Source organism: Pygocentrus nattereri, chromosome 23 (assembly GCF_015220715.1).
Source record: "Pygocentrus nattereri isolate fPygNat1 chromosome 23, fPygNat1.pri, whole genome shotgun sequence".
NCBI classification, from domain to species: domain Eukaryota; kingdom Metazoa; phylum Chordata; class Actinopteri; order Characiformes; family Serrasalmidae; genus Pygocentrus; species Pygocentrus nattereri.
In genome coordinates this window covers 19,977,821-20,001,686 of record NC_051233.1, presented here as the reverse complement: position 1 = coordinate 20,001,686, position 23,866 = coordinate 19,977,821, and the positions used below count along the sequence as shown (strand labels likewise).

Below are 23,866 nucleotides of genomic sequence, written 5' to 3'. Positions count from 1 at the left end.
CTGAAGAGAAGACCAGCTCTAACACCAGACCACTCTACTGATAGTGTCACTGCAAAACTGCTATAAGGTAAACTACACTCACCGGCCACTTTATTAAGTACACCTGTTCAACTGCTTGTTGACACAAATAGCTAAAGAAGCCAATCACATGGCTGCAACTCAATGCATTTAGGCATGTAGAGGGGATCAAGACAATTTGCTGAAGTGCTGAAGTGTAGTGGGTAACACCTCTGCCTTCTACACTGTAGACTGGGAGTTCAATCCCCACCTGGGCAAACACCCTACACAACACCAATAAGAGTCCTTGGGCAAGACTCCTAACACCGCCTTGGGCTGCCTGTGTAAAATGATCAAATTGTAAGTCGCTCTGGATAAGAGTGTCAGCCAAATGCCATAAATGTAAATGAATGGGGGAAGAAAGGTGATTTAAGTGACTTTGAACGTGGCATGGTTGTTGGTGCCAGACGGGCTGTTCTGAGTATTTCAGAAGCTGCTGATCTACTGGGATTTTCACGCACAACCATCTCTAGGGTTTACAGAGAACGGTCCGAAAAAGAGAAAATATCCAGTGGGCGGCAGTTGTGTGGATGAAAATGCCTTGTTGATGTGAGAGGTCAGAGGAGAATGGGCACACTGGTTCGAGATGATAGAAAGGCAACAGTAACTTAAATAACTACTTGTTACAACCAAGGAATTCAGAATACCATCTCTGAATGCACAACACGTCCAACCTTGAAGAAGATGGGCTACAGCAGCAGAAGACCACACCAGGTGTCACTGCTATCAGTTAAGAACAGGAAACTGAGACTACAATTCACACAGGCACACCGAAATTGGACAATAGAAGAAAATTGGAAAAATGTTGCCTGGTCTGACCAGTCTCGATTTCAGCTGCGACATTCAGATGACAAGGGTCAGTATTTGGCGTAAACAACGCGAAAGCATGGATCCATCCTGTGTTGTATCAACAGTTCAGGCTGGTGGTGGTGTAATGGTGTGGGATATTTTCTTGGCACACTTTGGGCCCCTTATTACCAACTGAGCATCATCAATATGCCGCAGCCTACCTGAGTATTGTTGCTGACCATGTCCATCCCTTTATGACCAGTGTACCCATCTTCTGACGGCTACTTCCAGCAGGATAATGCACCATGTCACAAAGCTCATATCATCTCAAACTGGTTTCTTGAACATGACAATGAGTTCATCGTACTCCAATGGCCTCCACAATCACCAGATCTCAATCAAATAGAGCACCTTTGGGATGTGGTGGAATGGGAGATTCACATCATTGATGTGCAGCCAACAAATCTGCAGCAACTGCGTGATGCCATCATGTTAATATGGACCAAAATCTCTGAGGAATGTTTCCAACACCTTGTTGAAAGTATGCCATGAAGAATTAAGGCAGTTATGAAGGCAAAAGGGGGTCCAACCTTTTACTAGTGTACCTAATAAAGTGGCCAGTGACTGTATTATGCTATTATGTCTTTAACAAGCTTTGAGTAAAATATGCAAATGAAGCCTAAAGTGTCTGTGTTTAATCTAGAGTTGAAGGTGGTTTCGTGTCAGAGAGGTGGCTTTTTGGCTCAAGCTTTCATATTTAAGGCTCATATTGAAGGCCTAGCTCTAACAGTCAGGGCTCATTATTGAGTGCAATTAATAAGATTCTGTTTTTTAACTGCTTAGCAAAGACAGCAAAGGGAGACTGAAGTTGTTCCCACGTTACTCAAAGTGAAAAGGAAGGAAACTTATGCACATACGCAACACCAGCAAATATTAAGCCAACTCCACACTCCACTTCAGGAGAAATGATTCACACATAGCACTCATATCCTCATGCACTTACGTCACCTAGCTTAAATCAGTTCCAGACATCATAAAATACAGTCTAACAATTTTCTTAGATGCTCTGCTTTATTGTGGACGGTAATGCGGTTAAATAGGAATGGCCAAAATGGGTCATTTCCATCCCAACTTTTATTTTAAGGATGATAACTCTGTTCATTCTTTCTTTATGAAGTCAGACATGTAGGGTGACCCAAGCAGATTTATATCTAAAGTTTCTAATCTGATTTTGATCGCATCATGCAATCTGTTGCATCAAATGCTGGTAATTTTATCAGAAACAAGCTCTTAATTCAAACAACGTCCTAAAAGGGATCCAAGCAGATCTCCAAAATATTTATGAAATCAAAATATGTGACATTATCATGGCAAGAACCACCAAAAAGTGCAAACGTTTAAGCCCATTAAAGGCTGAGATGTTCATACTGAACAGTTTGCATGATTTCTTCAAGGGAACACTGGCCTTCTTTATTTTGTCCCCAGTCCAAAAAAGAAATTCACTATTGTGTTATAACAAGACATGTTAACTGAAATGTTATTCTCCATCAAAACTGCTTATAAACATAAGTGCTGTAAGGTTGCCAGGTTGTAGAATTATGCAAGCACACTTTGTCTCAGAAATAACAACTCTTTCACTTCAGCAGGTGTATTTTAGTCATGTAAAAGTTTGTTACAAGTTATAAACACAGTACTAGCTTTCTAGACATTTTCTATAATCGCTGTTGTTGGAACAAAACCTTGTATCTCCAAAATGGTAACTTTACAGGAGAAGGAAAAAACCTACTTTACTTTTAACGTATGCTAATGGAACCAGATATTTTAGTGGACACCTGGCCATCACACCTACGTGAGCTTGTTTGACATCCTAATCCACATACTTTTTGCCATAAAGTGGACAAAATGTACCCTATGAATAAATGAATGTACATTCATACGTATTTCTGTCTAAATCTCTCCACTTTTCGATGTAAATTTGTTACATAAATATCTTCCCTTTTGGCGTAAATGGCTAATTGTAGGTTAAGCTTGCATGTCATTGCTACTGCTATTTGTCTCTTAGCTTTTATTAAACATAATGGAATAGAAAGGTCCAAAATTGCTAACATGGTACAAAAATGACATGGCAAATCCAACGTGGCCTTTTATGCAGCATTTACATTAGAGTGAAATTAGGTCTTTTTTTTTTTTCATCATTGTTTTTAATTCCTTCATTTCCATGGAGACAAGATGAAAGACAAACTTTCATTTCAAGAGATTTGTACAATAGTTCTCATTTTTACACTTTTTAATAGACTATTGATGTTTTTAATGGACCTTTTTATACCCGCATTTCATCGGAACAGAGAACTCGGACTGCTAAACTTGCTCACTGCTACAGTCACCAATAGGTGATGAGGTAAGCATTTTGCCTTGCTGTATGCAGAGTTACAGAGGAAGCATGGCAAGCAGCAGTCTCAGACATGAAATCAGGAAGAGCAACTGAATGCATCTCTTGTTGTTTGAAACTAGAAGCATGTTCAAAATACTCCTGCAAAATTTGTCACACTGGTATCTATTAAAAAAAAAACCCCACAATGTCAGAGAATCATACTGCATTTTTTGTGTTGTTGATATTTATATTCAGTGACTCAGCATTCAGAATTTAAATAAGTTCATGCAAAGACAGGACTATCGCTTTTGAATATTGAAGTATTAAACAAATTTTCAAAGTTTTGAATGGATGCTGTCAGTCCCACTTGCCGTTTCTATCGGTATTGCATATTGTCTTTGTAAGGCGCTCAAAGACCGTAGTGTTGAAAATTTGCCTCCACAAATTGCTGTCAAGCCCTCTTGCACCCGGCGTTCAAGCCCTCTCGCACCCGGCGTCAAGCCCTCTCGCAACCGGCGTTCAAGCCCTCTCGCAACCAGCGTTCAAGCCCTCTCGCACCCGGCGCCAAACCCTCTCGCACCCGCCGTCAAGCCCTCTCACACCCGCCGTCAAGCCCTCTCACACTCGTGAGATTGAAAATACACATTTTTACATTTATTCTCGTTCCATTTGATGTGACAGCAGCATACTTAACTTTATTCCGTGTGAATACTGCGTACCAAATACAAGATATGCATGGGGTAGATATTTCTTGGAATGGAAAAATCCCTGCTTTCAGAGTTTCATGATGTTTCCTATGAGAAGAAAGCTGAAAAGCTAACCATTTATTGAGAAATCAATAACAGCAGTTATTCATCTTTTTGAAGATTCCATAATGCATCAAGTCAAATTAAACAAAGCCACTGGCAAATACCACACTGGATGGGACATGCTGTTTTCCCAACAAATCTTACTCATGCAGTTATACATGCTGGAGGGAATGTTCATATATTTTACAAGGTCTGCAGAGTGATAAAGGTTTAATGAAGGCAACATGTAAAATTGGCAACAATATGAACATAAAATTACCACAAGCATGGTAAACGTGAAAGAGGGAGTAAACAGTATTATTGGAGACCAACACTATACATTTAAGGATGGATGGATGGAAGGAATTGTAAAGGGAAAAATGAATAGTTTTTGCATTGTGTCCAATGGATGCCGTCAGCTTAGTCCCCTGAAATGAGAGAGTGTATGAAAAGAAGAGTTGCGATTTGCATATGTTTTAGCCAATTCACATGCATGAATTGAGACACCACTTCTATTTGGCGTCACTGCTGTGCTGAGAATGGTCCATCATCCAAATTAATTCAGCTGATGGACAGGGTAGAGGGTGGGTGACAAACTGTGCAGATAAATGACCATTCTGAACTTAATGATTCATCCAATAATTCTTCATTAGTCAACTGTGCCAACATGCCTCCAAATTCACAGCAAGTCACTAAAATTTTATGGTACAGCTTAAACATAAGGCCTTATTGTAACATCCTTGCTCTTGTGTCTGCTTTTGTTTGTCTTACTTCGTGTAAGTTTTATTTTTGTTTTCCTGCTTTTCACTGGCTCTGCCCATGTGTTTCTGCCCTCACCCCTCTAATCATCGGTCTTACCTGTGCCTTGTTCTGTTCAGTGCACAGTCATATTGGAGCCATAAAAACAAAATTCTTCTGGGGAAGCACACCCATCCTATTAAAGGCTTTGCCCCACGATCTGTAAATGTGTTGTGACACCCCTGAAGTAAGTGCATCTTTAAATCAAAGCTAGCATTCTGTTCTATAGAACTTGATGGGGTTAGTTTCATTAGTGTGTTGGAGTGCAAAGCCAAAGCAATAAAAGATTTTGTAATTATTTACAGACGGTATTCTCTGTCAAAGATAATTTGAGCTTACCTCTGGCTGAATGGCCTTAAACACAGGTGCATCCATCAATGTAATTTGGCTCTGTAAAACAAAGGAAGAAACTCCATTTAATCAGGTAGTACATGCATGAATAACCCTGAGTGTGAGTTTTTCATAAGTTCTGAATTAAAAGACACAGTTGTGCAAAACAAATGCAACCAAAAACACACATCTGGTCACAATGATGAGGAAAGCTGGGCTTAATGTGGGTGGGAATGTAGATTTAGACCCCACCCCAAACAAAACAAGCAAAAAAAATTAAATAAATAAAAGCAAAATAATAAATAAATAATTTAGGCATGTACACGTATGTTGCATGTGTGCACATGTCTAAACATTATATGCGGTTAAAATAAATGGTAACACTTTAGTTGAAGGACCTACACATGCACAATCAATGAATAGCGTCTTTATAAAGCAACAACTTAAGAACAGCTTATGCTAGCAATCACAAGATGACATAAGATGTTCAATGACGGAAAGCTTTAAACTAAACAAGCTGCTCAGAATAATCCTTCATAACAGTGGTATAAACGAAACAAACAGCCATTGCTTTAGTTTAAATCCCTTGATGTTAACACAATGTCATTTACTTTATAAAAAGCCTTTTGATATCTTGTAATTATTGACACAAGCTATAAATAAGTTTTCTTTGCTTTATAGACATGTTACTCAGTGCTTATGCATGTTGTCTATATGCTATATACCCTATATAAACCTGTATAAACTATTCCTTTCAGTGCAAACACTGTCACTAGGGTGTTGAGTGGAAGGATGTCTTCAGTACTATTACTTGGGGAACATAACTACCATATTCCATTGCAGTTACATTCTTTAGGCTGCAATGGCTCCATACGCCCTTGTCTGTACTCCAAGCTTTTTATTTTATTTTTGAAAAGGTTATAAGCAGTGTTATACTCGAGTCTGGTATCAGTCTTGAGGCCGGTGTTAAGACCGGGATGATTACTGTAAAATTTGCGGTCTTGGTCTTGTCTCAGTCTAGACATCATCTGGATTCTGTCTTGTCTTGGTCTCAAGGAAAGGTGGACTCAAAAACTGTTCTCGAGACCAGCCAAGTGCAATGCCTCCATCTGAGGAAATGAACTGAATGAACCATCATTCACTGTCACTACTGAACTTCAGTCAAATGAATATCAAAAAATCTTCAAAATCCTTTGTCTACATGTTTAAGTCAAAGCTGCTGTTTGAGGATGTGACTGATCCCATGATGGCAGAAAAGAATGTAATTGTTACCATGTTTCCATTTATTAATAAAAATGGATGTACATTGTTTGGTTTTATGTTCGATTGTCTTCAGCTGCTGATTCTGAAGAGGTTTTAGAGAAGAAGGAACAGAGAATAACCTCAACAACATCTGCTTCCAAAGGTTACAATGCAAAGTTGGGCTAAGACTACAATATTATACAATCGATAATATTTTAGGCTAATTTTAGCCCTTAGCCCGTACTCACCGCAAATTCCTCCGGTGTCACCTTTAGTACATCAAACACAACCGCATCATAGCTTTTGGCATAGTCGCCACTCGGCCCGTCCAGTGACAGCAAGCTGCTGGTACCCTAAAACAGAGACAGTTTACTGTTGACTTCTGCTCCAGCAACAAATCAAGTGTTTTAAAAGTCAGCATTCATTTGTTTAACTGGACACTGGTGGCACCTACAACTGAGTAAGGTATCGGACTCTATCAAGCATGTGTTTGAGAGGTCCAGTGTGCTTTACCAAAGTTAATTATGGTCATGGGGTGAAAGGCACCATAAAGGCTTCAGGAGAGTAATTCGGCAAGTTGCGCATGATTTTTATGAGTTGTGTAATGAGAGGTGAATTGAGTGGAGGGGTTGAGAGGTCAGCTGGATGCCAGAGCTGCTACCTCATCCCGGATGCTGATCTTTCAAGCTGAAGCTCTTGTTAGAGAGACGCAACGCTTGACTGCTAAACTATAAACCATCCATCATAAAAAACGGCCTCCCTGCAGCATATGTGAGTGAAAACAGCCAGGTGTAGTTATCCACTAGACGGGAGTGAAAAAACAGCATAAAGGAAGTCTGTGTCTGTTCATGGAATTGTCTGTTCAAACTTATGAGGACTGTATGTCCTCATGTGGAAAGATGCAAATGGAAAAACATATTTAGAGTCTTTGATTAGGGTTATGGCAATGGCTTTGCAGAAAAAAACCTTTGAAGTCATCAGTTTTCGTTCGCAATAACAAAAGCATGGAGCCGTTTCATATAAATTCATCCTTCTTCATCGCTCACTGCACTTTAAAAGTGGTCTCCTCTTGTTTCAGATTCTAAACATTCAATCCATGCCACATTTGTGTTTTTAAGTACAAAATAAAATACATTCTTATTACTGGAATTTGATCAAATGTTACTGTTGCACATACGGTCTCGTTTAGCAAAAATAAAGAGCATGTTTTGTCATTTATTGACATGGAAGCAAACAGAAAATGTCTGTAGCATAGACACAGCCCTGAAGACATCGGGGCCGTGTTAGGTCAGAAATTAGCTCCTATATATTTAAATTTTTTCAGGTGATATTTCTGAGAAGATTAGATATAAAAGATAAGCAGAGAGATAATCTGCATAAGCAGGGAGAAAGCCAAAAGAAAATAAGTGGGAAAAAAAAAGTTTCCAAAATTGGAGCTCAAAATAAAAATCATTAGCTTTCATCTCCAAGAGAAAAAAAAGAGAGGAAAAAAAAAAAAAAAAAAAAAAATCAAGCTCCACTCGTTTCAGATCTGAAAAAATTCACACGTGTTTCTGTCCATCCTTCCACTGTGAGAAAACACCTCAACATTATGAGCCTGAAAAGACGTGCAGCTGACAAGAGAACATTACTAAGGAAAGGAAACTGACAAAAAGAAGAAAATATATGCATCAAATAAGGGTGTTTTTAGAACAGTGGACTGACCAGCCTGGAGTCCAGACCTCAACATCACTAAATATGTTTGGGATTACCTGGGATAACTTGTACCTAATAGATGGTTTGACTGAAACAGATATCAGTGAACGGTGGTCTCTGACTTTTGCCCAAACATAACACACATTACATAATCACCAAAGTATTAAGTCTATACACGTTAACACACATGGCCGTGCCCTTTTCAGTACAACACAGAGCTAGTCAGCTAAGCTTATGATTTAATCATATAAATAGGACTGTTAATCAGGGTCAATACAGAAACATTTGTAATGGACTGGATATTAGCTAAAATAAGCCCAAACCGTCTCTGATTGTGTTCTGATGGTGTTCAAGTGGTTTTTCATAAGTCTGAACTAGCCGCCTTATTTCAAAGCAAAGGCTTATAACATGTGACAGGCTACTAAGCTTCAAGGTTATTTACTACCAGCAACATGCCACCATAACCATGGACAAAATACACTTCCTCCACATTTTTCATTTAAAATAAAAATGTTCAAAACCCCCTCCCATCGACCCACCACCGATGGGAGGGGCAGTAGTAGGGGTGCGGTGCATTGTGGATCGGGCAGTGTCCGAAGGCGTGGGCCTTGGCGTTCTGATCCTCGGTTGCTGAAACTGGCTTTTGGAACTTGGAACGTTACCTCACTGGCGGGGAAGGAGCCTGAGTTGGTGCGCGAGGTCGAGAGATACCGGCTAGATATAGTCGGGCTCACCTCAACACACAGCTTGGGCTCTGGGTCCAATCTCCTTGAGAGGGGCTGGACTTTTTTCTTTTCTGGAGTTGCCCATGGTGAGAGGCGGCGGGGAGGTGTGGGCTTTCTCATAGCCCCTCGACTCGGCGCCTGTATGTTGGGGTTTTCCCCGGTGGACGAGAGGGTAGCTTCCCTACGCCTTCGGGGTGAGGAACGGGTCCTGACTGTTGTCTGTGCTTATGCACCAAACAGCAGTTCAGAATACCCAGCCTTCATAGAGTCCTTGGAAGGGGTGCTTGAAAGTGCTCCTCCTGGAGACTCGATTGTCCTACTGGGGGACTTCAACGCTCACGTGGGCAATGACAGTAAGACCTGGAGGGGTGTGATTGGGAGGAATGGCCTCTCTGATCTGAACCCGAGTGGTGTTCAGTTTTTGGACTTCTGTGCAAACCACAGTTTGTCCATAACGAACACCATGTTTGAACACAAGGATGTCCATAAGTGCACATGGCACCAGGACACCCTAGGCCGCAGTTCAATGATTGACTTTGTTGTCGTGTCAGCGGACTTGCGGCCATGTGTACTGGACACTCGGGTAAAGAGAGGAGCTGAGCTGTCAACTGATCACCACTTGGTGATGAGTTGGATCAGGTGGTGGGGGAAGATGCCAGTCAGACCAGGCAAACCCAAACGTACAGTGAGGGTTTGCTGGGAACGTCTGGCAGAAGAACCTGTCAGATTGATCTTCAACTCACACCTCCGTCAGAACTTCGACCAGATATCGGGGGAGGTGGGGGACATTGACTCAGAATGGGCCATGTTCCGCTCCTCCATTGTTGAAGCGGCTGACTGTAGCTGTGGTCGCAAGGTAGTTGGTGCCTGTCGGGGCGGTAATCCTCGAACCCGGTGGTGGACACCCCAGGTGAGAGATGCCGTCAAGCTGAAGAAGGAGTCCTACCGGACATGGTTGGCCTGTAGGACACCAGAGGCAGCTGGCAGGTATCGACAGGCCAAGCGATCTGCGGCTTCAGTCGTTGCCAAGGCAAAAACCCGGGTGTGGGAAGAGTTCGGTGAGGCCTTGGAAAGTGACTAAGTCGGCTCCGAAAAGATTCTGGCAAACCGTCAGGCGACTCAGAAGGGGAAAGCAGTGTGCCACTAGCACTGTATATAGTGGAGATGGTGTGCTGCTGACTTCGACTGAAGACGTCATTGGGCGGTGGAAGGAATACTTTGAGGACCTTCTCAATCCCACCAACACGTTCTCCAGTGAGGAGGCAGAGTCTGGGGACACGGGAATAGGCTTGTCCATTACTGAGGCCGAAGTCGCTAAGGTAGTTAAAAAGCTCCTTGGCGGCAGGGCTGCAGGGGTGGATGAGATCCGTCCCGAGTTCCTCAAGGCTCTGGATGTTGTAGGGCTGTCTTGGCTGACACGCCTTTTCAACATTGCGTGGACATCGGGGGTGGTGCCACTGGATTGGCAGACTGGGGTGGTGGTGCCTCTTTTTAAAAAGGGGGACCGGAGGGTGTGTTCCAACTACAGGGGAATCACACTCCTCAGCCTCCCTGGTAAGGTCTATGCAAGGGTACTGGAGAAGAGAGTCCAGCTTATAGTCGAACCTCGGATTCAGGAGGAGCAGTGTGGGTTCCGCCCTGGTCGTGGAACACTGGACCAACTCTTTACCCTCTCCAGGATTCTGGCGGGTTCATGGGAGTTTGCCCAACCAGTCCACATGTGCTTTGTGGATTTGGAGAAGGCATTCGACTGTGTTCCCCGGGGTATTCTGTGGGAGGTGCTTCGGGAGTACGGGGTACATGGCTCTTTGCTACGAGCCATTCAGGCCCTGTACAAACAAAGCAGGAGTTTGGTTCGCATGGCCGGCAGTAAGTCAGACTTTTTCCCAGTGAGAGTTGGACTCCGTCAGGGCTGCCCTTTGTCACCGATTCTATTCATAATTTTTATGGATAGAATTTCTAGGCGCAGTCAGGGGATGGAGGGTGTCCGGTTTGGTGACCTCAGGGTCACATCTCTGCTGTTTGCAGATGATGTGGTCCTATTGGGGACATCAGGCCGTGAACTTCAGCTTTCACTGGATCGGTTTGCAGCCGAGTGTGAAGCGGCCGGGATGAGGATCAGTACCTCCAAATCCGAGGCCATGGTTATCACGCGGGAAAGGGTGGAGAGCTCTCTCTGGGTCGGGGATGAGCTCTTGCCTCAAGTGGAGGAGTTTAAGTATCTCGGGGTCTTGTTCACGAGTGATGGTACAAGGGAGCGGGAGATTGACAGGCGGATTGGTGCTGGGTCAGCAGTGATGCGGGCTCTTTACCGGTCTGTTGTGGTAAAGAAAGAGCTGAGCCATAAGGCAAGGCTCTCGATTTACTGGTCGATCTACGTTCCCACCCTCACCTATGGTCATGAGCTTTGGGTAATGACTGAAAGAACGAGATCGCGAATACAAGCGGCCGAAATGAGTTTCCTCCGCAGGGTGGCTGGACTCTCCCTTAGAGATAGGGTGAGAAGTTCGGTCATCCGGGAGGGACTCGGAGTAGAGCCGCTGCTTCTTCACGTCGAGAGGAGCCAGTTGAGGTGGTTCGGGCATCTTGTTAGGATGCCTCCTGGACGCCTCCCTTGGGAGGTGTCACCGGCAAGTCCAACGGGGAGGAGACCCCGGGGAAGACCCAGGACACGCTGGCGTGACTATATCGCCCAGCTGGCCTGGGAGCGCCTCGGAATCCCTCCCAGGGAGCTAGTGGAAGTGGCTGAGGAAAGGGAGGTCTGGGCTTCATTGCTCAGGATGCTGCCCCCAAGACCCGAACCCCGGAGAAGCGGAAGATGATGGATGGATGGATGGATGGATGTTCAAAACCAAGAGAGGCGCATTCAAAATCAAGAGAAAGGTGAAAGCTACTCCATATGTGTTTGAGTGATATGAAATCATAGGTTATTCACAACACTAGAAAACTATGAAATGAAGGATAACGGTTTAAAGGGTACACCATTATGCATATACCACTAAAAAGTTGAGTATTTTAAAATGCACTCTAAAACAAAAATCAAGATGCAACAAAGAGTTCTTTAAGCAATGTCATTTAGGGCCATCCGTACTTTTACAACATGTTTTTGGTTCAAAGTATATGAACCAAAGCACTAATGTGCTTTTTACCCTTTCTTGCTGAGTAATCCCTTTTCTAAGGAATCCTTAAGCATTTTGCCTTAAATCATGTTGAAATGACAACAGTATTACTTTGTTCCAGATCCTGAAACACATTTCATTACGCTTCATTTATCAAAGCTCTAAACAAGCAATTCAACCAGTCCAAGCTGTATCAACAGCATCTGTCAGGTTTTTCTAACCACCAACAACTTAGAATGAATTAGGCTTTGTTTCCTGGTAAAAGTAAAATTTGCACATGTTAAGGCAGCTAAGATCTGCAATAAGCCTAACTTTAGGAATGAGAGAGGATGCAAGGCTTTCTTTTTTCCCTGTTTCTCACCAAAGCAAAGCATGAAAGATGGATTTAGTGCTGTATCTCAAGCTTTTTGTTCTAGTGTGGATGCAGAGGAGCCTGTGCTTATGGATTTATTTTCCCCATAGACATCCAATCAAAGTGATGAACTTGCTTAGAGCAAATAATTTTGTACATTTTACATTTAAGGCATTTGGCAGACGCTCTTATCCAGAGCAACTTTACAATTTGATCATTTTTACACAGGTAGGCCAAGGTGGTGTTAGGAGTCTTGCCCAAGGACTCTTATTGGTATAGTGTAGGGTGCTTGCCCTGGTATGGGATTGAACCTCAGTCTACAGTGTGAAAGGCAAAGGTGTTAATCACTACACTACACCAACCAACATATTGCCCTTTAGGCTCATTCTGGGACATGAATGCTCTATAGAGACTGATAATTTTCATCTAGACAACAACAACAGATCTTTTCATTTACAAACCCAATTCCAAAAACATTACAACAGAAAGTAAAATACACATAAAAGCAAAAAGCAGTGATGTATAATGTATTTGACCTGTATGTGATCAAAAACACCAAGACATTATGTACTATTTTACCATTTCAAATTTATAGTTTTTTTTTTTTAATACATGTTCATTTTGAGATTGATGCCTGCAACACATTTTTTTAAAAAAAGGTGTAATTTAAGATTCTGTGAAACAGGAATGTTCAAAAAACATTTTAATTAAGTGGTTGAATCATGTTTACACAGTGGAACCTGCTGCAGGCAGCAAATTTGAAGTGAACACATATTTACACAACAACAACAACAACAACAACAACAACAACAACAACAACAACAACAAACAACAAACAACAACATGTTTGTTTTCAATTTAATACAGGTCAAACTAAATGTATGAATCACTGCTTTCTGTTTTTATCTGCATTTCACATACTGTCCCTTTGGAATTGGGTTATTAATTTCCATGATGATAGAGGTGATATTATGCTGCAAACAGTGCTGGCAGACCATAATGACCAATTATTCCAGCTCTCTGAATGGAAATCACAACTGAAACGGTCAAAAACTTGAATTATCTTCACAATAAAGATAAACAAATTTGCTCTGGCAAAACAGCCAGTTTTCATACAATTTCCGTGTACTAAACTGAATTAAACAGTAACTATACTAAAAGCAGAATATCAGTGCACTGCATCAATAATAAAGAAGAGACTTACCTCTGAGGAGGCAGAGCTGATACTGGCACCGTCCGAAAGGCCGTTTCTGCGGTACATGCTGGTGGCTGAGCCAACGAGAGGCACACGCCAGGGCAACGGTGGCCCTTAGCCGGACCCCACACACAAACAATCATCCATACCTAAGGAGAAAGAAACACTCTTGATCACATATGGAAGATGTAGTTTAGCATTTCGGCTGCAACAGCGGTTGTGAGAAGCATTTGCTGACTCTTTGTTGTATTTGCCTTGTTGAAAAGCTTGTTTGGACTCCTGCATGTTATGTTGCTAGTTAATGGTAATTTCAATTAAAAAAATGCAATTAACTTTAAGGCGATGTTTGAAGCTGTTAGTTTAAAATGATACCTATATCTACAATAATGCTATGCCTCTTGGTTTATGAAACAATTCAGTGATGTTTTTAAACAATCAAAGTATGAATGTTCCCTTTTCCTAACTGTTCTTAGTATTTGTTTAATAGTATCACTTGTATTTAAGAAAATAAAGTAGGCTTAAAGTCTGAGATTTAAGCAGTAAGTAAATAATTTTGTGTGGGGGAATTCCTGGTGCTTAATCAAAGCATGAATGACCTGTAATGGAAATGCTTGGGCTGGACAGAGGCCTAGATTAATTTCTAACAATCTGTTGTTGGCAACATGGACAATTGCTGTGTTTTTCTTTCAGCTTGAACAAAAATGTCTGGAGAGCCCTGATGTAAGGTAATCATTTTTAGAATAAACAGTCTGCTTTCCTATTATTTTTAATGCAGAGAATACATGTAAAGCATTTACTGGTTGCTTATATACTCTATAAATGGAAAAGGCATTTTATAGGGCCTTTATTTGGATGTAGAACAAATTCAAAAGTCACTCACACACTCACACCCAGGGGCAATTTAGCATGTACAATTGGGCTGACTGCAAGCCTTTGGACTGTGGGAAGAAACCGGAGAACCCGGAGGAAACCCACACAGACACGGGGAGAACATGCAAACTCCACACAGAGAGGACCCCGGTCACCCGGCAGGGGAATCGAACCCAGGCCCCCCTTGCTGTGAGGCGACAACGCTATCCACCACCGTGCCGCCCAATATATATATATATATATATATATATATATATATATATATATATGTATATATATATATATATATATATATATATATATATATATATATATATACATACATACATACATACATACACACACACACACACACACACACACACACACACACACACACACACAGTGGTGTGAAAAAGCGTTTGCCCCCTTCCTCATTTCCTGTTTTTTTGCATGTTTGTCACACTAAAGTGTTTCGGAACATCAAACCAATTTAAACAATAGTCAAGGACAACACAAGTAAACACAAAATGCAATTTGTAAATGAAGGTGTTTATTATTAAAGGAGAAAAAAAATCCAAACCATCATGGCCCTGTGTGAAAAAGTGATTGCCACCCTCATTAAAACATACTATACTGTGGTTTTTAACACCTGAGTTCAATTTCTCTAGCCACACCCAGGCCTGATTATTGCCACACCTGTTCTCAATCAAGACATCACTTAAGTAGGAGCTGCCTGACACAGTAAAGTCCACCAAAAGATCCTTAAAAGCTACACATCATGCCGAGATCCAAAGAAATTCAGGAACAATTGAGAAAGAAAGTAATTGAGATCTATCAGTCTGGAAAGGGTTATAAAGCCATTTCCAAAGCTTTGGGAATCCAGCGAACCACAGTGAGAGCCATTATCCACAAATGGCGAAGACATGGAACAGTGGTGAACCTTCCCAGGAGTGGCCGGCCGCCCAAAATTACCCCAAGAGCGCAGCAACGACTCATCCAAGAGGTCACAAAAGACCCCACAACAACGTCCAAAGAACTGCAGGCCTCACTTGCCTCAGTTAAGGTCAGCGTTCATGCCTACACCATCAGAAAAAGACTGGGCAAAATTGGCCTGCATGGCAGAGTTCCAAGAAGAAAACCACTGCTGAGCAAAAAGAACATTAAAGCTCGTCTCAATTTTTCCAAAACATATCTTGATGATCCCCAACACTTTTGGGAAAACATTCTGTGGACCGATGAGACAAAAGTGGAACTCTTTGGAAGGTGTCTGTCCCATTACATCTGGCGTAAAAGGAACACTGCATTTCAGAAAAAGAACATTATACCAACAGTAAAATATGGTGGTGGTAGTGTGATGGTCTGGGGCTGTTTTGCTGCGTCAGGACCTGGAAGACTTGCTGTGATAAATGGAACTATGAATTCTGCTGTCTACCAAAAGATCCTGAAGGAGAATGTCCGACCATCTGTTTGTGAACTCAAGCTGAAACGAACTTGGGTTCTGCAGCAGGACAATGATCCTAAACACACCAGCAAGTCCATCACTGAATGGCTGAAGAAAAACAAAATGAAGACTTTGGAGTGGCCTAGCCAAAGTCCTGACCTGAATCCTATTGAGATGTTGTGGTATGACCTTAAAAAGGCCGTTCATGCTCAAAAACCCTCTAATGTAACTGAATTAAAACAATTCTGCAAAGATGAGTGGGCCAAAATTCCTCCAGAACGCTGTAAAAGACTCATTGCAAGTTATCGCAAACGCTTGGTTGCAGTTGTTGCTGCTAAGGGTGGCCCAACCAGTTATTAGGTTTAGGGGGCAATCACTTTTTCACACAGGGCCATGATGGTTTGGATTTTTTTTCTCCTTTAATAATAAACACCTTCATTTACAAATTGCATTTTGTGTTTACTTGTGTTGTCCTTGACTATTGTTTAAATTGGTTTGATGTTCCGAAACACTTAAGTGTGACAAACATGCAAAAAAACAGGAAATGAGGAAGGGGGCAAACACTTTTTCACACCACTGTATATATATATATATATATATATATATATATATATATATATATATATATATATATATATATATATATATATATATATATATATATATATATATACACACACATACATACATACATACATACATACATGCATACACACACACACACACACACACATATACACACGCGCACACACACACACACACACATATACACACACACACACACACACACATATACACACGCACACACACACACGCACACACACACACGCACACACGCACGCACACACGCACACACACACACTATATAAACTTACTTATCAACCAAAACAACAATAATAAAAATAATAATGCACGTAAAGTTTGAATATTCAGTGCTGTGAAAAAGTGTTCACCCCCTCCTGGTTCTCCTATTTTTGCATATTTATCACACTAAATGTGAAATGTTACTGCCCCCTAAACTTGATAACTGATTGTGGTAGTTTCTCCAGCAGCAACAACTGCTACCAAATGCTCCCTAAAACTGAATATCAGTCTTTCATACCACTGTGGAGGAATTTTGGCCCACTCTTCTTTGCAGAATTGCCTTAACCCTGGGCTTTCGAGTGCAGCCTGCCCATTTAAGGTCAGCATCTCAATGGTTCTACTTAACTAATTTTGAGATTCAGTAGGGCTGGTAGAAATCAAGCCTGGGGGTGTCCAATTTAATTGATCCCATGTATCAATTTTGCTAATATTAGTGGAGTAACAAAAGAACAATTACGTTTTCACACAGGGCCTGTTACTGCTGGATAGTGTTCATCCTTCAGTGAATGAAATTATAATTTAAAAACTGTATTTTGTGTGTATTTTTTTTTTACATAAAATTTTGTTTGAAGCTCTAATGCAACTAACTGCGATAAATATGTAAAGATAGAAAAATCAAATACTCATTGAACTGTATTCGAGCTTTTGACAAAAACAATTAGAAAATTTGATATTTGAATTTCTGAGTCCTCTTCTTGAATATTATCCAACTATCTACTTACATAAACTTGCATGCTACCTTAATAGCTAACTTTACATTAACATATCAATACTGTAGGTACATGGATAAACATGCCTGAATCCTGTACTTAATATCATCACAGTTTCATGTCATTAAAAACACTGACTTTATCACTAAATAGATATAAAATATCTTACACCAACCAACCACTTCATTAAGAACACCTTGTGTCTACACTTATTTTATCAGCTCCACTTAGTATATAGTTGTACTTTGTAATTCTACAATTACAGACTGTAGTTTCTCTGCATTCTTTGTTATTCCTTTTTACCCTGTTCTTCAGTGCTCAGGATCCCCACAGGAACACCATAGAGAAGGAATTTGGGTGTTGGAACATTCTCAGCACTGCAGTGACATTGATGTGGTGGTGGAGTGTTAGTGTGTGTTGCACTGGTACAAGTGAATACCTGCTCTGCGGTGGTCCTATGGGGGTTTTGACCATTTAAGAAGCCTATAAATAAAAAGTGTGAGTGTTATTAAAATGTGTGTGAAGCTGACATAGTCATATGCAATGGTTGTTAAAAAAAAAAGAAAAAAAAGTTGATTGATTGATTGATTTATTTATTTATTTATATGTACTCATCTCTGTACCTACTCCTGCCTCCTGCCATAGCACCAACGTTTATGTCAAATGTGTGGGAAACACAAATATCAGTTCTCAAATTTAAACCCAGTGATCACTTGCTCCAGCTGTTCTGGTGATGTCCCTGATTATAACTAGCCCTCTCCCTCAGCATCAGCTTCCCCCTAAATAACTTGGATCCTTATGAGCACAAGTAAGCAGCCTCATACTCCTCATACTTTAACTAGCACATTGAGCATATTAGAGACTGTACTGATAATGTTCTAGAAAGCTCCTTGTGGGGAAAATGCACGCTCTATAACACGCAACCAGAGGAATTTGCAGCATATCTGCCTCTCTGCCTGACCTGTGATACGGGAAAGAAGACAACTCATAGGAAAATATGTGATTTTTACAATGGAAACCCTCAAGCACTCTTACCCTACACCCCCGCACCCTTGCCATTTTAGGAAAGTACACCAAATCTGGCTGCAAATCTAAAACAGAGCACAACCTTACTTTGGCAATGGTGGTGTAAATACATGTTAAATGTACCAGCTGTTAAATGATGGTTTACATGACAAACAAATCCTCTCTAAGCACTACTTCCTCTGTCAAGCGACGGGAAAAACTTCACAGACCAAACCTGCAGCAACAATGTCAGTGGCAGTAAATTAGTGAATAAGAGATGTTACAAGAATATGTAATTCAGATCATTAGCAATTGCAGTGGGGCCCCACGCCGCAGAGGGGCCAAGGTGAACAGGTCCCTAAAACCTTTATTGGGCCTTTCATGTAGATACTGACATTACTGAACACCCATAACATACACAAAGATCCAATTTATCAACACCCCGTACCTATTGTACCTACTGTATCTCCATCTTATTTATAATGCACGGTAACCATTTTCAAACAGGTGATGATCTACAACATGATATACTGATATTCTATAGTGATAGTCTGTTTGCAAGCTCAATGTTTTCCTAGACTTACATAGGTGGCAATATTTGCAAAAACTTAATCAAGTTTACTTAGCTTCCCTTAACTTGCCTGTTAACTGCTCACACTTGTGTTCACATTTGCGATTAAATGAACATTGTATCTAAAGATCAATATTAGTTCCTTCCTTTGAATTGCTATCACTGAGGTTAAGGCCTTATGTACAAGACAAAGCTTATAAGGCTGCATCAGTTGGCTCCAGTTTGCTCATCTGAAGGATCAGTCTTCAGTACTCTCACTTCCATATTCAACACAAAAACCTAGCAGTTTAATGTGCATCATCTACATTTTAATGGTTAGAAATGAAAAGTTTTTTCATTGCTCAGATCCCAAACACCTGGCTCTAATATTCAGATGCCCCAGAAAGTCTTTGTGACCTGAATCAGGTGTGTTAAATTAGTGTTCAAGCTAAACTCTGCAGGGTGGTAGACCTCCAGGACCAGGATTAGGCAGCCCTGAATTAGATCACAAGAAGCAGAAAATGAAACTTCTAAGACCTAACTTTGGAGGTGTGGAAAAATGTCCTTGCAGATGTCTTTGCTAGAAGAAAGGCAAAAGGTGGACACATTAAATGCTGAACTAAAACCTAGCATTACATTTTATTGTTGAGGTTTCTCTGTAATTTTATGTTAAATATGTTTGCTGTGTTCTGGATGCTGAGAAAAGAATGACGATGATTCTTCACGGTGTACTCCAAGCGTCTTCATCAATCATCCTTTCAGACGAGTGTTTGGATGAATCAAGGCATTTATGTAATCAAAAGTAAATGATTTTGGTTAAAATATCTCCCACCACTCCTTATCACACTGATTCACTAATGTTTTTTTCAAGATACTGAAACATAGCAAATCAATATATGCTATGACTTTTGTATTTATTCTATTTTGTGCAGTCCTTTTGTCAAATGAACTGTAGAGTTTCTACTGCCACATCATCATGTATATCAGACCTATCAACTGAAATAACTAGCATTTATTCTGGTGTCTCTGCTGTCCAGAGGTAGAACATGCAGCAACAGAGACATTGAGAATAACAGTGATGCAGTGAGTGGGATGGCTCAACATTGATCAATTAAAAAAAAAAAAAAAAAAAAAAAAAAAAAAATGTTAAAAATGCTCCAGCACCCTCTTGTGGGAATGTGTCGTCATTGAACTTAATGTTTTAAACTGTTTTTCATTTCACTCATCTGCTCTAGTCATATGCATGGGGCAGTCACATATATAATATAGTATATAATATCAGTAATCTACTGATTATACGTCAAACAGAACTTTTTAAAAATGGCCAAATAAAAAAGTCTTTATAACAAGCAATAACAAACCATTCCAAATATCCTTTTTACTAGATAAACAGTGAAGTCTTTTTAAAAAGACTACATTAAAAATATAAACACACACCATGTGGCAGGAGAATCATAAAACATTATGTAAATCAGTCTTTGTTTACTCTTTTACTTTATACGCGAGCATTTATTGGGGATATTTGTAGCAGACCAAGCAATTCAGCCGTTATACATATATACAATATAACCGTTGTATTACAATGGTTAATTTTATTTTGTACAGCACAGTATGTGAAAATTTTAACTGCATTCAAAGTTTTTGGTATCAGATTTTAAATGTGGCATTTCTAATGCATTTTGTCTGTGTCAAAATACTGTGACAAATCTTATATTGTGAAAATGCCTTTAATTATCACAGTAAATAAAATGGCTACATTTCCATTGTAAACACTGTGACCCCTGGTTCCCATCACCACCACCGCATGTCTAAGTTTCTCTACAATGAACCACTTCACATGAAATCGCTCTGTAAGACTCCGATTACATCTCAAACACTGCATTATGCAGATGGGAAATCAGTGGAATTTCCCTTTCATTAAGCACTAAAGCATGAGATGTAATGCAGCTGAGCAACAATAATTCAGTAATATCTAATGCACATCCCTCTGCAGTATTGAAGTGGAGACACAATGGATGAGGAGAGGAGAGGAGAGGAGAGGAGAGGAGAGAATCCTTTATAAGACCCACAACAGGGGAATTCTCAGTGTTACAGCAGCAAAAGGACAGCAAGGCACTCGAAAAAGAGAAGAAGAGAATCTTAACTTTGTTAACTAAGGTTTTTTTTTTTTTTTTGTTTTTTTTTTTACAGTTTATTACTTGTTACTAGACAATATATATTAAGACTAAACATAAAAAATAAGATAAAAATATGAACTCTATCCCTCACAAAAATAACAATATAAAGAATTATAAATAAATAAAAAGCTAAGATATTTACACTGTAAGGATATTTTGCCTGAAATTCACATGGAGTATTGCACACGAGGTACTGGTTTATATCACACATTGGATGGTGAGGATTTACAATATAAACAATTATAAATCGAAAGCTCAAGAATATTTACACTATTATTTATAATAAAACAGATTATAAAGCCATGCAGGCATATAGATGTGGTTAGTCATATGGATGTCTGTGGTGAGCGTCTGTTTTCTGTTAGAAAAGCAGAATACTATGCATGAAATTTATCATTTATTAATGTTTCATTTATGAAACTGATATATATTTTATGAATCTCTGCTACTGTTTCTTTGTCTTTCCCGCATTTGTCTTAATTTCTCCCAGCAGATTTTCTTTCATTTCAGTCAAAAAGTCACACAGCAACGTTCTGAAACCAGTAGATGGCAGCACCTTCCTGCGAATTACCAGCAGAAATTAACTTTGGATATCTTCACTGAATCTCTGCTACCTCTACCAGTTAAGATAAACGTGATGGAAAAAGCCACATCTATATCCTAAGAATAGCTCCATTGGTTTGTATTGAAGTCCCTATAGTTACTTAATAATAAGCCTTTGTATGAAATTAACCTGGATTGTTAAGGCATTAAGGGAATGGTCTGAAAAACAAAAAAAATCTAAATTTTCAAAATGCAAGAGCTACAAATTTAATTAAAACCTATATTATCAACAAATTGTCAAAGCAACAAATGGTGCTCATAGACTGCCTGTAGATAAGTTGGACCAATCAAAAGCAACTGAACACCCATGTGTTGTGTACACAACAACATAAATACAACAAACTGGCCGGGTTCAAGCCTCAAGCAAGGAAAGAATGGATATTTTGATCTTCTTTGCCAAAATAACAAGCCTAGTTTCTAGCAGTAAATATCTTAAGAATATTTTGTCCTTAAGATTTTGCTTTACCTTAAGTGGGTACCTTAAAATCTCTAAGAAAATGATTAAGTGGAAAGTAAAAAGAATATCTCATTGGCAAGTGACGTTTAGGCCCCAAGACCCTCAAACACAAGGCCCACAGACCAAGTCAGGCCTGTGACACAGTCACCTGCCCGAGTCACCCTGAGATACACTACAGTCCCCAGCAAGAACATGAGAATCTCTGGGTCAGCAGTTACACACAAAAAAGATGCCTGGTCTCTAATTCAAATAAATAGGCAGTTTTAAAAAGAACTACGTAGAACAATTTATTTTTATTGGTAGTTAATTTTTAATGAAATATTCAATGTCTATTTTACTGTTGCAGTTTTGGCATATTTTGAATAGACAATGACCTGCTGGGGCAAAATGTTAAGCAAAAATGAAATAAAAACACAGCTGGCCCACAGACTTACTGAGAGTTTTTTAATATGGCCATTTTAGTGGTTGAAGTTGGCACCGCTGACTTATGTTTGACACTTCTGAACTGTATATCATCGCTGTCCAACAAAAACATGCATCTCCAAAATAGTAACTTTACAGGAGAGGAGAAAACGTTCTCTACTTTCAGGTAAATTAATGGAAGAGTTTTATTCAATTTCAGACCATTTCTATTGGTCCACTCATCATGAAATTTTTACACAATGTAAAGGACAGCTGCTTTGCTCAAACGATGTAGAAAAGTGAAAATTGCACAAAAAAAAAGGAGATATGTTTTTCATTGGATGGCAAAGATGTATCAAATTCATCACTTAAGCATTTAACTCAAGGTAACCAACCTATGTTTTATACATGCAGCCACCGGACCAGTCACAACATTCATCAGAAAAAACCCCAAATCGTACATCACACATTCACCTCAAACCACGTGAGGTTCTTAAAAGATCTCAGACTTTGTGTTTCTGAAATTGTTTAGCAAGTTCAAAACAAACAAAAATAGAATCTTTAAGCCACAATTTTGTCTGTAGTTTTCCATTTTATGCAAAACGTCATGTCATACAGTGTCAGAAACCACATAAGAACGCCTATTTGAGATTATGAACAAGATAAATGTGGAATAAATATATGATGATTTAGACCTGCAGTTTGCACAATGCTAACTGGTGGCTAATAGGCTCCCATTATTTGTTAAGCTATAAGCCTCAAAGCAACAATGTAAAACTGAAGAAGCACACTTTGGACACGGTTTATGGCTGATCTACTACATTTGAGGTATGTCTTGTTCTTTCTCTCTTATTTTCTATGACTGGAGGATTGTTTGTAGGGTCTGGCCAAGAGCCACTGCCGTCGTGGCACATGCTTACTATTGGATCAGTCAGTCATGCTATCAAAAGGCCAGTATCAGCTTTGCCTCCTCAGAGAGTGTTTGTACTGTTCTCACTCCTCTTCACTATTGCACTACTGTCCCAGATGAATATACCACTTACGTACTGTTGTGGCTCTGGTACAATACAACATCGACCGCAGACTGCATGTGCAGCATCACAGCAGATTAAACTGAATTGGGATTAACACATAACATCGCACTGGAAGCTCTTTTTGTAGAACACTTTCAGGCTGGGATAGCAGCCTCTGACATCATCCAAGTGGGGAGGCATATGGGGTGAACCGCAAGTGTGAAAGCCGTCGGGCGTTTCTATGGGAACACGGAGCTGTTAAGCTCTTGATTTTTGTCCCCCTCCAATCAGTGCTACAGTGAGGAGTTTCCTTCATTTGTCTCATATTCAC

At 40.1% G+C, this 23,866-nt stretch overlaps 1 protein-coding gene across 4 annotated transcripts in view; it reads right to left on the bottom strand.

Moving 5' to 3' along the window:
• LOC108427873 (ras-specific guanine nucleotide-releasing factor RalGPS1) overlaps positions 1 to 23,866 on the bottom strand; it is a 228,335-nt gene that overhangs the window by 163,336 nt on the left and 41,133 nt on the right. For all 4 annotated transcript variants that reach the window (XM_017698433.2, XM_017698442.2, XM_017698452.2 and 1 more), the window contains exons 2-4: positions 13,471 to 13,610; positions 6,624 to 6,728; positions 5,143 to 5,193 (exon numbers count right to left, since the gene is read on the bottom strand). In XM_017698433.2, coding sequence (XP_017553922.1) covers positions 5,143 to 5,193; positions 6,624 to 6,728; positions 13,471 to 13,527 — 213 coding nt within the window. In that variant the 5' untranslated portion in view covers positions 13,528 to 13,610. The remainder of the gene's footprint in view (positions 1 to 5,142; positions 5,194 to 6,623; positions 6,729 to 13,470; positions 13,611 to 23,866) is intronic.